The sequence below is a fragment of the Patella vulgata genome, chromosome 2 (genome assembly GCF_932274485.2).
Source record: "Patella vulgata chromosome 2, xgPatVulg1.2, whole genome shotgun sequence".
NCBI classification, from domain to species: Eukaryota; Metazoa; Mollusca; class Gastropoda; family Patellidae; genus Patella; species Patella vulgata.
In genome coordinates this window covers 3,144,894-3,162,867 of record NC_065880.2, presented here as the reverse complement: position 1 = coordinate 3,162,867, position 17,974 = coordinate 3,144,894, and the positions used below count along the sequence as shown (strand labels likewise).

The 17,974-nt window shown below is 36.9% G+C and overlaps 1 protein-coding gene across 11 annotated transcripts in view; it reads right to left on the bottom strand.

Annotated features, from left to right (window-relative positions):
- Positions 1-6,642: 6,642 nt before the first annotated feature.
- LOC126811640 (protein phosphatase 1 regulatory subunit 12C) overlaps positions 6,643-17,974 on the bottom strand; it is a 90,679-nt gene continuing 79,347 nt past the window's right edge. For all 11 annotated transcript variants that reach the window (XM_056098467.1, XM_056098469.1, XM_056098471.1 and 8 more), the window contains one exon: positions 6,643-15,514. In XM_056098467.1, the coding sequence (XP_055954442.1) occupies positions 15,428-15,514 (87 nt within the window). In that variant the 3' untranslated portion in view covers positions 6,643-15,427. The remainder of the gene's footprint in view (positions 15,515-17,974) is intronic.

Below are 17,974 nucleotides of genomic sequence, written 5' to 3'. Positions count from 1 at the left end.
TTGTTAATGCCACGTCGGTACCAACCGGGATATTAAAGAAATGGGGTTTAGCGTCTTACGTTTCTGCATCACGTTGGCCCTACAGAGAGAGAGAGAGAGAGAGAGAGAGAGCTACCATTTATCTGTTCCACGCCGGGTCAATGAAGACGGGCATACCCAATACAATGTGCTATGCGAGACATTTTGCCCGTATCGCGGCGCTACGGCTTATTCATATATCGAATATCAACTATCAAGGTTTCTTTAAGCTAATATGTACCGGGGCACCTGTTTTCGTCCCATCCGAACGACTAGACACAACTGGGGTTTAACGTTGTGTAAAGTTTGTCTTTATTCCGAAACTTGAGCGTGTTAATCCAAACAAACGGTCTTATATGTAATTACATCCCACTTCTACTCGTTGCCACTGGCAACCTTTGATAAAACTGTCCTGTTTAATTGCAATACATGCCTAAAAGTATCAGAAATGTACAGAAAGAGTACTGTTCATTTCTGATACACGGATACTTTTATACCGTTTTAGATATCTTTCAAGCAATAAGTAGCTGACGTTTAGTCCGACCCAGTTCGCAATTGATAACATGCCTCTATACAATGTACATGAAACAACTAGTCAAAATCATAGTAACAAAACAAAATGGGGGGAACTACATGGCAGTTCAAAAACATATACAATGACATTAAATTAACATAACAACATATTACAAAAATCAATTATTATACATATCAATTGGTATCTATTTCATAATTTGGTTTGATTTATATTAATATGCAAAATATATAAATTAGAATATTGAATAATTATTTTAATTAATTGTGATGATAGAAGGCGCAGTTCTCTTGCTGGACACTTCAAAGGCATTGAAAATAAGCAGGATGAAAAAAACGCCTAAAAAGTCATAAACTTTATTACAAATAAATTTCAACGGAAAAACCATCCGCCGATGCATACTTTCACCAGGAATGGCCCACGTCTCGCATTTCCTTTACACTACATTTAATAATATCGCAGTCCTCTACGCCATAGACAAGTTGTTTTGACGAGGTGGTCTAAAGAAACACGCGATTGTTTTACGCTCAGAGTATCATAGCAAGACGCACGTGTAAATACTACTTAGGTCGTCTCTCCACTGCGAAATCATTCTACCATGAAATGTAACGTGAGGCTCAAAAAGGGATAAATAATGAAAGAGCAGAAAGTATTTGCCACTTTTCGGTTGAAACGACTCGATAATAAATACTATTTTTCACATTTTGCTTCATAATACTCGATAGAAATGTGATGTAAGTAACTTAATAGCACCTTTCCTCGGTGTATCAGTGAATATCAGGACAGTTTTGGTCGGGGGCCGCCTCGGCTTGGCCCCTCGACCAAAACTGTCCTGATATTCACCGATACACCTCGGAAAGTGTGCTAATAACTACTACTTACATGTCACTGTTAGAAGAGAGAGAAATGGGGTTTAACGTCCACTCGACAAAACTAGGTCATGTTGGGACTAACACATGGTTCAATTTCATTTCAATAATTCGTTTGCGAGTAGTGGTCTTTAGCAGTGGGGGGAAAACGGAGGACCGGGAGAAAACCCACGAGATTGGACAGGCGACCCTACCCCCCGCCAATTGACTCAATATGACAGACCGTATGATACCTAGCGCGCCCGTGCTAGCCATTCGGCCATCCAACCCCCCTGTTAGAAGAGGATAGTGTGGACACGTTTTTATCCGCCCATATTTTCATATGGACCTATATTGTCGTCGCCCCTGTCCATTGGTATATCCCCAAGATCTCGTTTCCCATCGATATTGGCGCATATCGGACCGTAACTTCCTCGATTATGTTTCCCGACTGTACGAAAAATCACCTGCTAACCCTCTAGAGGTCACAATTTTTATTTGATTTTAAAAACCGTTCAAATATATCACTATTACACCATAATTACGATCGAGTTCGAATTTCATGAAAATCGGACGGAAACTGACTTACAAAATTGAATCTCCCCTTTACACAATACAACCAAGTATAAAACCAAGGTTGTAGATCCTCTGGTGGGTTATTATTACTCTGTATTTGAGGGCTATTATTACTGTAATGTAATGTGTGTGTGTGTGTGTATGTGCGGGGGCGGGGGGGATTATTACTATGTATTTTGGGGGTTATAGTTATTCTATATTTGGGGTGGGTGTGGATGGGTGGGGGTTATTATTACTATATTTTGAGGGTTATTATTACTCTATATTGTTATTACTCTATATTTTGAGGGTTATTATTACTCTATATTTTGGGGGTTATAGTTAAACTATATTTTGAGGGTTATTATTACTCTATATTTTAAGGGTTATTATTACTCTATATTTTGGGGGTTATTATTACTCTATATTTTGAGGGTTATTATTACTACTCTATATTTTGGGGGTTATTATTACTCTATATTTTGAGGGTTATTATTACTCTATATTTTGGGGTATTATAGTTACTCTATATTTTGGGGGTTATTATTACTCTATATTTTGGGGTATTATAGTTACTCTATATTTTGGGGTTATTATTACTCTATATTTTGGGGGTTATAGTTACTCTATATTTTGGGGGTTATAGTTACTCTATATTTTGGGGGTTATTATTATTCTGTATTTTGGGGGATTATTATTACTCCATACTGCTTAACTCATCTAATAGGGGAATATTTTCTATATGAGGTTCGCGTACTAACACAATTCTCTAAAATTTTCAGGCTGGATATCGAATCTCTTGATCTTATATGCACATTGATTTTGACTTTTCTGTTCGTTTTTCCAGCACTATATTAGTCAGCGTTGATGCAGGCAGCAGGTTTAATGGTCAATTAGATTATTGCGATATTCTGATCAAGGAGATCAGAAAAACAAATTTAAAGGAGCTAAATCGCTATTCTTAGACACCTAGAAATGGACACAAATGTGTCGCAACGCGAATAATAATGTAATATGAATGTATATAAACTTATTTACATTTACGTTTCTTTTCTTACAGCAATGTTCAGCGAAATATGCAAAGAGTCCAAATTGAATGGCAGTCTTTGGCGTCTGGTTATTCCAGTCTACACAGGAAGTATTCTCCTGTGGAATACGTTTATCCTCATTCATCATGTTCCTTCATTACAAATGGCGCTCAAAAGCATTCTGGCACATGCTTTGTGTGCCAATTTTAAATACTGGATATCAGAAGCCCATCTTTTCCTGGTAAGATAAAAGCATCAATATTGATTTAAATTGACCAACAAGCCATGTTTTCAATGTTGAAGACTATGGATGATATTGAGTTAGAGACTTGCCTCCCTTAAATCACGCTTTCATCTTCCTTTATTGTGAGAGGCCTCATCAGTGGAGCCAAGGGGCGGATTGGGCCATTTTGTCCAATTCGTCTGAAAAACCCTGTTCTCCTGAACATTATATGGAGGGGGGAGGCCATGGAGCGATGATGATCATGTTGTGTGTGGCCGGTGGCTTTAACAGGCCGCCACACCATCACTGGAGTCTGGAATGGGCTGGTATAATAGACTTTTTGGGCCGGGTGTGCTGGGTGTGGGCCGGAATTCGGAATCCTGCAATGGTGATTCCGAATTTCATCCGAAAATTTCATCGGATTCACCTGACACTATCGCCCGCAAATTTACTAATTATTAAAGGACAATATTGGTGCCAGTCATTATCACATATGTGATAGAGCTGGCTGAATATGAGTGCGAGACGATTTCCTAAGGCTGGTGTTAAACATTCCTTGACATATGTGATAGAGCTGGCTGAATATGAGTGCGAGACGATTTCCTAAGGCTGGTGTTAAACATTCCTTGACATCACAGGTTGATGGTTGTAAATTACTTGCAGGTCGAGGTTTTGGCCTAAATTAATCGGTTTATGAGATATATTATTTGACAGAGATTATAATCAGATATGCCCCCAAATCGCATATTTGGGGTTCATTTATCAAAATTTTCTAGGGGAAGAGCCCCCGGACCCCCCGTCAATAAAAGAGGCCGCTCCAACACGGGAGCCTGGGCCGGTTCCCGGCCCAAATCCACCCCTGGTGGAGCCCTATTCATCTAAATCTGGCCCTGTCAGAAGGAAACACACCATAGTAGTGGTTTCAAGTGATACCTCATTCAACTACTTTAGACCCATTTTTCGGCCCATTTGCGGGTTTCCCTCCCCATGCTCACACACATTGGGTGGGGGGTACCTGTCTGACTTCCACATCCATTCATGTCAACCCCTTATTCTCTTCCACAATGAAATATGGGTGAGAGGGAGAAATGGGGTTTAATGTCCACTCGACACAAACCAGGTCATTTTGGGACTAACATGGTTTGATTTTATTTCAATAATTCACTTGCGCGTAGGAGTCTTAGCAGTGGGAGGAAACCTGAGGTCCCGGAGAAAACCCCTGAGGTTGGACAGGCGACCATACTCCATGTCACATACAAGCGGGGAATCTAAACCATGCCACTTCACTCAATGACAGACCTTCTGATTGAACTTCGGCCACCCAACCTCCCAGCTGAAATATGGGTACCTACTTCAACTACACGAAAGGAAATGAAGTGAAAAGGGGGTCCTACTTTATTACACGGTCCAGTCTGATGAAGATGAGCATATGAAATGAAATGAAATGGGTTTTAACGTCCTACTTTACTGCCCTGACTGTGCTAATGAAGATGGGCATACGCCATACAGTGTGCTATGAAGGAAATTTTGCCTGGACAGCAGCGCTACGGCCAAGGGATCTTTTTCGTGCATGTCAATGTGTGCATGGGACCTCAGTTTTCCGTCCCATCCGAACGACTGGACAGCTGTCCTTGTTAGGCCCTACAGTCCTGCATCACTGACAAAGGGAAACCACACCAGAAAATCTGGATGAACTTTCTCTGCCAATGCAGGGATCGAACACTCAACCTCGGGAGTAGTGAGCCAGCGTCTTACCCACTTAGCCACCGTGATCCCCACTGACAAGAGGAAACCATGCTGGAAAATCTTGGTGAACTTTCTTGGCCAATGCAGGGATCAAACACCCGACCTCTAGGCTAGCGAACCAGCGTCTTACCCCCAAATATAGAACAAGAAATGGGGTTATACAACATATGACCTCAGTTTTCGTTCCATCCGAGGCTGGACAGGCGACCTTACTCCTTGTCACGAACAATCGGGGAATCAAAACCATGCTAGTTGACTCAATTACAGACCTTATGATACAACACGCACATGCTAACCATTCGTCCATCAAAACCCCACGCCAGTTGACTCAATGACAGGCCTTATGAAACAACGTGCACATGCTAACCATTCGGCCATCCAACTGCCACGCCAGTTGATTCAATGACAGGCCTTATAACGCGTTTGTGCTAACCACTCGCCCATCCAACCCCCACGCCAGACAACTCAATGACAGACCTTATGATACAACGCGCACAAGCTAACCACTCGGCCATCCAACCCCCACGGCAGTTGACTGAATGACAGGCCTTATAACGCGTTTGTGCTAACCACTCGCCCATCCAACCCCCACGCCAGACAACTCAATGACAGACCTTATGATACAGCCTGCACAAGCTAACCGCTCGGCCATCCAACCCCCTGGCTAACTGTAGACAAGCAGCCTAAGTCTTAGTATAGTTAGGTCCTAGAAGTAGAATTTTACCAGGACAGTGGTGTGTCCGACTCCCAACCCCCCAAATAAAGAAGAAAGTGAAATGAAATGAAATGGGGTTTAACGTCCTACTGTTCTGCTCCTATACTGGGCTAATGAAGACGGGCATACGCCATACAATGTGCTATGAGGGAAATTTTGCCCGGGCAGCGGCACTATCGCCTACTCTTATATCAAATTCCAACTGGCAAGGGATCTTTTACATGCCTTCCAATGTTTACACGGGACCTCAGTTTTTCGTCTCATCCGAAGGACTAGACAGCTGTCCTTGTCAGACCCTCCGTTCTGCACCACTGACAAGGGGAAACCACGTCGGAAAATCCAGATGAACTTTCTCGGTCAATGCAGGGATCGAACACCCGACCTCCAGGCTAGCGAGCCAGCGTCTTACCCACATAGCCACCGTGATCCCCACTGACAAGAGGAAACCATGCTGGAAAATCTTGGTGAACTTTCTTGGCAAATGCAGGGATCAAACACCTGACCTCCAGGCTAGTGAACCAGCGTCTTACCCACTTAGCCACCGTGGCCCCCAAATATAGAACAAGAAATGGGGTTACACAACATGTGACCTCAGTTTTTGTTCCATCCGAGGCTGGACAGGCGACCTAACTCCTTGTCGGGGGAATAAAAACCATGCTAGTTGACTCAATAACAGACCTTATGATACAACGCGCACATGCTAACCATTCGGCCATCCAACCTCCACGCCAGTTGACTCAATGACAGGCCTTATGATACAACGCGCACATGCTAACCATTCGGCCATCCAACCCCCACGCCAGATGACTCAATGACAGACCTTATGATACAACGCGCACGTGCTAACCATTCGGCCATCCAACCCCCACGCCAGTTGACTAAATGAGAGACCTTATGATACAACGCGCACAAGCTAGCCATCCGGCCACCCAACAGTGGTGTGTCCGACTCCAACCCCCCAAATAAAGAAGAAGAAATGGGAGTATACAACATATTTAATTACAAGGGTAAAGTAATAGATATAAGTGTTTCTTTATCAATTTACATTCCTACCAATATCGTTCTTTCACAGTCGGTGGTTCTATATAACTATTATCCAGTGACCAGTATTAGTCTTTATCATCCAGGCACATCAACATAAATATCAACATTCCTAAACATTATCTACAGGTGAATATTCTCATCACAATTCAAATTCTTAATATGTTAATTACGCAAGGGGAATAATAAAGACACATTAGTTGTCTCCCCCTACAGAGTTATCTTCCTTGATATGAAATGGACGTGAACCCTTGTAGCAGAAGTTTCGTAAATATATTGCTATTTTTCGTCCTCTTTACTCAAACAGAGAGTTACGTCCCGCCGGCCAGGGTTATCTCCCTTGATGTCAAATAGACATCAAAACTCTTTATAGCAGAATTTTATACATATGTAGCTATTTTCTGTCCCAGTTACTGAGCAGGGAGTTTATGTTTCTTCTACTCGAGCTATCTCCCGTGGCATTAAATAAACATTAAATCCCTTTACAGCCGTTTCATTAATATATTTCTGTTTTATGTCCCTTCTGTCAGAGTTACTTCCCTCTTCGTAAAATAGACAGTAAACCTATTTCTAGAATAAGTATGTGTTTTTTGTGTATTGCTATTTCTAGAAGTTCAATAAATATATTGCTATTTTTGCTGTCCTCTTTACAAAGAGTTATGCCCCTTCTATCACAAGTTACCTCCCTTGGCATATCAATCATAATCAATCTGTAATTGGCTTTTCAACATTCAAATATTTTTAACTAAGATCCTTCCAGAATATAAGATAAATTAAAATGGATACCAGTAGCATAGTTTTACATCACAGTCTAAATTTAGGCATCTTAACAAAAAGCGAATTGCATCTCACAAATTTGTATACAAAAAAAACAACAACAATATGCATCACAATTCCATAAGCGAATAGGAACGTTTTTTTAATTTCCCCCCCCCCCCCAAATATTTTGTGGCCTTGGTTATTATTTGTTGCAATGTTCGTAAATCTAAATTATCTAATTCATCTTATGGAATTATTATGCAGGACAAATAAACCTGAAACACAGAATCCGATCTTAATTTAAAAAATTAAATGTTTTTGTTTTTTTTGAAATTAAGATGGATTAAGAGATGCTTTCCTCGTCGTTTCTATTGTCGCCAAGAATCGATGGATGAAGAGGGTAGAGCTCTTTCATAATCGTTCATTTGTCAAAACAACGAAAGGAAACAGAGAGGAACGTGCATTTGATTCCACAAAATTCAGAAAACAGTCTGTTTTTTTACACAACGGCCACAAAATATTTGATGTTATCTTTCGTTCTGTCGAGATCAACGTAAAAAAGACTATGACAATCAGGGCTTGAAATAATGCCGAGCTAATTGTGACAGATCTACGACGTGATTTGTCTGTCTTCTTATTAGAGGATGTGAAAAATTTGAGAGCAGTCAGACAATCCACTGAGAGATCGACAGTGTCGGTCCTACAAATTACTAAAACTATTTTCTGAATATTGTGAAATATACAAGTATAATCTGATAGATATTTGCATATAGGGGGATATTTATTATATCAAGACCCCTAATGCAAATAACATGGATTATAACTAATAACAGACAAAACAAATACACCTTTCTGAATACTGGATTAACTCCCCTTATTGCACATGTGAGAGTTATCTCCCCTTAAAGAATAAAACTGGCCTAGATATCTGGTAAATGGAAGATTTCAACATTTAATAACTCTTCGTTCAAGGCTATCTAAAGTCCATGTCTTCAGAAAGACATCAAAGGGAGATAACCCAGTTTTCAGAAAGGCTTACAACGAAACAAAAACATAAATTTGTAAATGGTTCAAGTTGTTTTCGTAGCATGATGAACATTAAGTAAACCCCGGATCCAGCATGTCATCCGAGGGGGCGAGTCAATCGACGTCAATCAAAGGCAGGGGGAGCTGCTGGTTTCACAGCAACACCAAATGTCTCGAAAGATCACCGACTGCAGCAACAGAAACATGATATCGAGCATGACAAAAACAACTAGCAGTTTTACAGGACTCGAAAACCAATACACATTACCGACACAACTGGCCAAAAAAACAACTCATGGCTTAAAAAACATGGCACAAAAAGTGTTATGTATTTTTCAGCCTCGAATTGAAGTTTAATGGACAATCGACAGGTCTCATACTTTAGGCAGGATATACATCATTCCCAGAACATCTAACACCACTCCCATACACGCTAATTTTGAGATTCTTCTTGCTCTATAACGTTCTAGTTTAATGCCCTGAACATTCTTGTCACGAGAATGAGCTGTCTTTCGACACTCAGAAGTGGTATCAGATGTTTCAGAATGAGTTATCCCCCCTTGTCACGAGAATGAGATGTGTGTGGGCATGTCGAGTCCTGCGTTAGTTTGAGTTACAGACATGCCACGTTGCAGGAAGGCGAAGACGATATTAATACTATACAAGCCTTGAATCCAACATGTCATTCAAGGAGACGAACTTCGTCACGTCAAGCAAATCAATAAAGGTCAGTACATGCAAAGGTGATCTCCCGTCAACGAATGACGAAAAAGCCGGGGGTCGACGGGAGGATCAGTGCTGCGCATAGAGCAAGTCTGTTCTGGCCGAAATCATTAGCCGACGAGATGAGAAGCAACTGGTGCATACTATCCAGATGTCAGCACCTATCTAACAACATTTCAAGTCTGTAACTTGCGCCGTTTGAAAGTCGACCATGTTGGTCCACCTGTTCAGATAATTTTCGTTTTGTGATTGTTAAACCTTGCAGTAGTCCAAGACATCCAGTTAAATAAATCAATATTTGTCTGGATGTTTTAGTCTATGAGAAATGCTGTAACACATCAGTACCAACATTTCTTAACACAGGAAGACAAACAAAAAACCAAAACCAAGCAATGTCAAAACTTCTTTTAGAATATCAATAAAAATCATATAGCGTATTTTCATTCGAAAAAATAAATGGGAAGACCAAATATTTTTAAAAAAATAAATTCCATCCACAAGTTATCAACACGACAAGCTTCATAAACTTTTATTGGGGTATAAAAGTCATCAGCTTAACACCAACACTCGATCTCCAACTTTCTACTTTCGCTTTGGTTTCTTTTGCTTTGTTAATTTAGCTTTTATCTTGTTTGCTCCCTGGGTTATTCCAACAAGGTCTAAATATAGAACAAGGCTTAAAGGTCAAAGTTCATTCAATACCTTGTTCATTATATTCATCCAATAGTTTTTAAGTTTGAAACAGAAATGGAATATATAAGATTAACGTAATTCACGAATATTTAAATTAAACAAAACCGCAGGGACTTGACGAGAGATACATCACAAACAATCCTCTTATATGAATCTCTGTAGTCAAACCCTTGCGCACACACACACACAAACAACTTTGCTCTTTCTTTATAATTATTGCACATGCATTTGTATTTAATGTTAAGCACTGCAATAAACATGAAGACACATGTTCAATAATAGATTACAACACAAACACATGTTATACACACGAAATATGACTGTTATATAACCATGCACATGTAATGCACGTGTAAAATGACTATTTGTTTTAAATACATACATGCACATACCATGTGTTACATATTAATCGTAAAAGGGGTCAAGCTATAATAAATATACTCAATGGAAATATACATCATACTTATATACATGCGGTCTTCGCTCACGCTTATTTACATATTTACAATTTACAAACGGTGCAAAAAAATCGTGAAATGAAAAAATAAATGTCTATTTATAATTTACAGTTTGATAATCTCAAGGCTGACACACTTAATAATGAAATGTGTGCACACACACACACACACACACTCAACAACGCACGCATGCATGCATACACGTTCATCATAGTTGACAATATACAAGGCAAAAAGGCACGTGCGAAACTTACACTAACATGCAATTACTGAATTAGGTTTCTATATTGGATATAAATACACAGGAACCTAGCCATAATGTTCTTGTCTGCGATATCACCCTAGGTGGAAGCGGATGTTAAACCCTATTGACAGACAGAGACAGCCCTAACACTTGTTCTTATAAAGTAAAGAGTCCATACAGGGCGTAGTATTCCCTTCACCCGCAGTCTTGTTAAAGGTGAAGTCAGTTGACTCAAACATCAGAATTCTGTAATTAATCATTTTCCTTTACATAAAAATACTACAAGATTTATAGGGTTTTTTTTAATAGCACTTTTGAATTAATATTCAATTCAATTTGGTATTTGTTCAGCAGGTCCTAATATTTAATTCAATTCGGTATTTGTTCAGCAGGTCCTAAATGTATTAAATAATTTTGAAGTACAGGAACATCTGCCAAGGACATAAATATTGTTTTTTTTCCTAATTACAAATCAACAAACGATGAAAAAAATCCTTCTTTTCAAAGACTTAAATAAAGTCCATCAACAGACAATTCTGTCCGATTTCAATGCATTCAAATCGCCAATAACTTTTATAATATTTTACTACATACACATAACCATATTCTTGTACACATTACGGACGTAAACTTCACCACAACACAATCTAAGTTACATGAAAAAAATACAAAAAAATCCATTGTGTAATGTCTTACACACAATAATAATAATAATAATAATACATGTTTAATTTATACACACAAACAAACTCTTGGTGTAAATATTCAATTCTTGTGTCATGTAAATTCTGTAAAATTTGAAATAAATGCAGTAAGTACGATTTTGTCATAAATATGTATTCAAAGCAGGGATTTTAATTGGCTCATTGTCAGGTTAACTTGCTTGATGGTTGAAAAAGTCAATTGGTAAAACCATGAACCAACCACTATGATATCATAAATCAATCTACTTTCGGCTAAATTACAACGGGTTCATTATTACTACAGTAGTTTAAATTTGAAACCAGGGCGACCAAAATACATCAGAGAGACTTTTTTGTGCAAAGATGGGATGGGGTTGAATATTTCTCCATCATTTTGAGACTAACATAAGGAGAAAAATGGAGTTTTAACGCCCACTCGACACAAACTAGGTCATTTTGGAACTAACATATGGTTCAACTTCATTTCAATAATTCGCTTGTGCATAGGGGTCTTTAGCAGTGGGAGGAAACCGGAAGACCCGGAATAAACCCACAAGGTTGGGCATGTGATTTTACTCCTTGTCACGTACAAGCTAGGAATCGAAACCACACCACTTGACTCAATGAAAGACTTTATGATTTTTTATGAGCACGCGTTAAACCACTACCCCCCCCCCCCCCCTAATAAATAGTAATTCTCATTCAATGATTACATACGATATGCAAGAATTTAGCACAGTCATTAACATTTCTGGCCAGGTTTTTTTTTCAGAGTCCCTGTGATTCGTACATTGAATAAATCAATAACCCACAAGTTTAATTATCGTATAAAAACATCAACCGATTCCACATTCTCACGCCGAATTATTTCTAACGGAAATTGTCATGGAAGAGGAATTTGTTGATAGTTCGTACATAACACATTTATTTCTTACTTTACAATATACTTTGATTGTGATAACATTTCTCATTCGAGGAGTAAATATAGCTAACTAGTAACACTGTGCATTTATACAGACAAGAGTTATCTTCCCTGAAGAGTTATCTTCCCTGCTTCCCTGAAGAGTTATCTACCCTTTGTTAAGACCAATCAAAGTTAACTGACAACAAGTGTAATCAATATTCACCATAATAATACAATCAGCTCCACACTATCAAGGTAATGGTCAAGCTATTCCTTAAGTTGTGGAACTTCTACATGTAAGCAGTATCTATGCTTCAATGCCTAATAATATTAATATATGTCTACTGGTATCCATCCCATAATAATAATAATAATAATATTACAACAACTTAAACTAATTAGCACCAAGGTAACATATATATATCTTACATAATAAAGCCAATACATTATTGTCATGTTGTGTGCCTGGATATACAAGACTTACCTCTTTATCACTGGACGTCCAGTCATTCATTTTTTTCACTAAATAAACCACCATTTTTTTTTTTTTCATGAACAAAAACTAATTTCACATATTATCTAAATGAATATTATACTTATAGTACACATTACACAAAAACTTTTAAACAAAAACATACCATATTCTCATATATGCTTATTATCTATCGTCTCCAATAGAAAATAACTAGGTCAACATGGTTGTATCCACTTTCGAATATCAGGCCAAATTTTTATAAGTTACAAGAGTTGTAGTTCTTTAAAATTCAAAAATATCTCCCCAAGAAAATCAAGAAAAACAAAAGCCTCCCTTAAAGAATAGGATTTTTTTTTTTTTTTAATTCGAAATAAAAAGATCCTCAACAAAAAACACATGTGTTTTCGTAGCACTGTAATCAACACACCAAAAAATAATCTATTCTTACAAGGGAGGTAATTCACAGTAACAATTCAAGGGAGATAATCCAAGATTTTTTTCCCTGGATTGAAAACTGTGAAAAAAAAAAAAAAAAAAATCAAAAAGTAAACCTAAAAGATTTACAATTTTTGAAAAGCGAAAGAAGAGGAGAAAAAGAAATATTAGAGTAAGTCAAAACACATACAGTGCAAATCACTGTTTTTTGTTTTTTTTTAAAATTTTGTATATATTTTTTTTAAGTATTTTTCCTATTATAGATTTATTATAATTGTATACATAGCTATTTACGTAAAAAAATATTGACAATAATATCGTCAATCTAAATCGTTGCTAACTAATGTTTTTAATGATTGTGTAAAAATATTAATTTTCACATTTTTTATTTATTCAATTACCAAATCACACGGAGCACGCAACGCAGACTGATACTATATACTCTTTTACCATACAACACGAAAAAAATATAAATCCACATAAACCACAAGAATTCCATTGATAATATCTATCCATTTGATTAGTAAAATAGCAAAAAAACCCCAGGAATTCACAAAGTTTAATTTAACAAAAGCTTCAACAATTCTATTTAAATTTAATTCTAATTATTATTAATAACACAAGATCAAGAATGGTGATTTGCCTTAATTCGGTGGGTTTTTTTTTTTTTTATCAATATGGCAATTATATACAAATGTTTTATTTTAAGCCAATCACAAGTTTTCCACATGGATAATTGTATGCAAATATTTTGTTTTGAACCAGAGTTCTCCCCATGGACAACTGTATGCAAATTTTTGTTTTGAACCAATCAGTGTTCTCCACATGGACAACTGTATGCAAATATTGTGTTTTGAACCAATCAGAGTTCTTCACATGGATAATTGTATGCAAATTTTTGTTTTGAACCAATCAGAGTTCTTCATATGGAAAATTGTATGCAAATGTTTTAATTTGAATCATTCAGAAGTTCCAAAACTATCAACCAATAAACAAGAACTCTAAATATATATGTAATCGTAAAAAAAAGGGGGATAACTCTTAGAATGCTTTTTCAATGACATGCCACTCTGCACATGTATTATCTATTATCTTATATCTGCAAGAAATTGCCATAAATTCATTTAATTTTTCAATAAATCACCACAAATTTTGAATAAAATATGACAAAAGTGTACGAAAATACAATGTAACAATTAATTAATTTTAATCTTATTTCCTAATGTTATTCTCGTAAAATTTACTCACGAACAAGTTATTGATAGCCACCAAAAAGGTTTTTTATTTTTCTCTCCGCTCCTAAACTTTTTTTTTACCATTTTAATCAAACGAATAAATAGATCACATGAAATTCTCGAACAGTTCAAACTCGCGTCACCCGCATTCGTGCAAATTTACATAAAAATTATTTGTTGCACCTTGCAACGAAAGCGCCATTTTGTATGTTGTTCTTTCATCCTCAAGACGATTTCTTTCAATAATTTTGATGAAATTTTGTACGGTGTTTTGCTGACTATGTCTACAGTAATAAATTAAGACTGGATAACCCAAATTAAAGCTGATATATTCATACGTTGAAAATAGTTTTAATCCAATTCGGATTCATAAAAACTATAAATGTAACTGTAGGCCTATTTATTGTGTTTGGAATTTCAATTTTGTCATGTCTACATTGACAGACATTAAGGTTCTCCAGCTGGCCAATTTCCCTGTTGGTCATGACTGCAAATATATCCAAAACCAGCGCCGTGAATTCAAGAGTGCTTATTAAGCACATTTATTATGAATTGAAACATATTTCACAACGATTAATGTTTAAATAGATATGTCCGAATTTATCTCTTCAAGGGTCTAATAATAGGTTATCCAGTCATAGATAGTCGAGAAAGGAAGGAAGTAAGGATAGCGAAGAGGTAAGGAAGGATAGAAGTAAGGATAGATAGAAAGGAGGAGGAGGAGGGGGAGAAACTCTAAACTAACTCGACACTAGATTCAATCGATCAAACCGCATCTGTCATAAACGTCAAAGATGATTGCTGATCGAACGATAGAATCTATGTCCTGATTGGCCGATAAGGGAACAACATGTGACCCAGATAAAGAAAATGGCGACGAATCGCGAGTGGCGATGAAGTAGACCAGATCTGTAAGTCTCTGTAGCAGATGGTGATTTCAATGATGTTTGATGGAAGAGCGAAGAGGTTATCTATGATGGTGATCTGTGACGAAGCGTTTTTTCATCATTTTTTCTGTCTCTTTATTTTTTTTTTAAAAACCTTTTTGAGCTGGTTAATACAAAGCAGTGAGTTATTTTATTTCATCTATTTCGACAGTTTACTTATAACACGAATAAGAGCACCATTTTCTTCTTTCAATCGGGCATTGTCATTCTTTAAAACTTCCATTTTCTAATTAAAAAAAAAAAGGGGGAAAGATTACATTTTAATTAAAATACGAATATAATCATTTCATTTTTCAATCAAGAGAGTCAAACCATTTTGATGGTGTATATCTAAATAGGTGTGGATAACCCCTGACCCGCTAATGACTTCTTTCTGGGATGCGAAAACCGTGGACTCACCTTAAAAAAAACAAAAAAAACCCCAAAATCCCCGAAACTGAATACCCAATATATTATGAATTAAATTCCAACTTCATTCTACAGAATTATGATCGGTGGGGACTACTCAATAATTTAAATACAATGAAATGGGGTTTAACGTCCTACTATTCTGCTCCGACTGAGCTAATGAAGACGGGCATACGCCATACAGTGTGTTATGAGGGAACTTTTGCCTGGGCAGCGGCACTAAGGCCTACGCTTATATCAAATTCCAACTGCCAAGGGATCTTTTACATGCATGCCAATGTGTACATAGGATCTCGTTTTTTTGTCCCATCTGAATGACTAGACAGCTGTCCTTGTCAGGCCCTCCATCCTGCACCACTGACATGGGGAAACCTTGTCGGAAAATAACGATGAACTTTCTTGGCCAATGCAGGGATCGAACACGCAACCAGATTTTCTGGGTGTAGGTGGGATGTGAGAGTTAGAGCAGTGGTTCTCAACCTTTTTTTGCCAACGGCACACAATGGAACACATAAAAAATAGCGGCACGCCTGGCTAAATATATATATATATGAAAAATATTTAAATTTTGCAAAATGAAAACATGGCAAGTCAGATGGTTTCAGACGGCATACAACCGTAGACAGATACTACATGTAGTTATAGACACATAGAATGACTCTTACTAAATAAACACAAGTGAATACTCAATTATGATCACATGGTTTATTGCATTTTGTTAGTGTGCCATTCAAAAGTTCGCGGCACACTGGTTGAGAATCACTGGACTAGATTTAGCATTCATTCAATTTCATATGATCTACAAAACCACTCTTACTATATATTCCCTGATTGTACCACACCGGTGTGATTTCTGATTACTTGAAAAGGTCCTCCCAATCTTAAAATCAAAAGGCACTAAATACAAATCTGTTCCCCAAATATTTTTGGTTGGCATGTGAGAAAAATTTGTATCAAAAATATTTCTTATTTTGGCACGCACATTTACAAACTCTGCCATCCCTGAGTGAACAGGCAAAGTCCCTTTAGTGTATAAATTTTTGTGCGTCAGCAAAAAAAGTACTGATGATCTTGACTAGAACTTGGTCAACTTGGTTATGATTTTACTTACTATAATTTTTGCTTTCTTTCACGATCTACAGGTCTCACACATTAAACTATTAGCGCTAAGCTAGAGAAGACAGACCTTATGATCTAAAGGCGGGCAGACCTTTTAATCTAAAGCCAATGTGTTATGAGCTAATGTTCTTGTGTTTGACCACCCGACCATCCAACCACCTAACCAAGGTATTCTTGGGGCTGATTGAAGAAGGAAACCATGAGTGGACGGACAGTGGAAATTAATATTATGTAAGTAATAAATCGAAAAAGAATTTAGTATTAAAAAAAAGAAAAAAAAAGAAATCAAACTGTAGAAAATGATAAGTAGTAACACTATTTATAACACATACTTGTGGACATTTTTATACAATACTGATTAATTTGGGCGATGTTTCGAAGGGGTTTCTCGATAATACGAAACAAATACTCTCTGAAACATCGGCCAAATAAATAGATAATTGTTCTTTCATGTGTTATAGCATATTGATAAGTAGTAATCCTATAATACATACTTATGGAATAAATTTTACGGAACTGATTAATCAGGGCGATGTTTCTAGAGTTTTCTTGATCACATGGAACAAAATACTCTTTGAAACATTGGCCAAATAAATAAGTAATTATTCTTCCATGTGTTATAGCGTAGCCATAAATGATTAATAAAAAAAAAGACATCATTAACTATTTATGATTAGTTAAACAAAACAATTAACAGTAGACCCAAAATAATGTTACGAAAATTTCAATTTGAGATTCCTATTATCATCTCGAGTCTTTTAGTCTGACGTTATAAAGATGACAATGAAGGAATCGACAAATCAGTTCTGGCCTAATAACTAAGTAAAGAATATTCAACAAGAAAGAATTTAAAAAAAAAAAAAGAAAAAAAAAAAAGAAAAAAACAACAAAAAAATAAAACAAATTGCCAAAGTATTAATCTCATTTCTCAAAATCTCACATTACTATTATATAAAAAATATTCAAATTCGTTTCAATTGTAGTTTGACCTAGGACAAGTATGACGGGGGATTTGAGTCAAAAGTCAGTGCTATGTTGTTACTGCTATTACATGTCCAATGTTGCAAATCTTGAATGTAATGTGTAAATTGGACGAAGTCAAAAGTAAAAAATCCTGTAATACTGACAAATACATCGTGTACAATGACATCTACTTTTT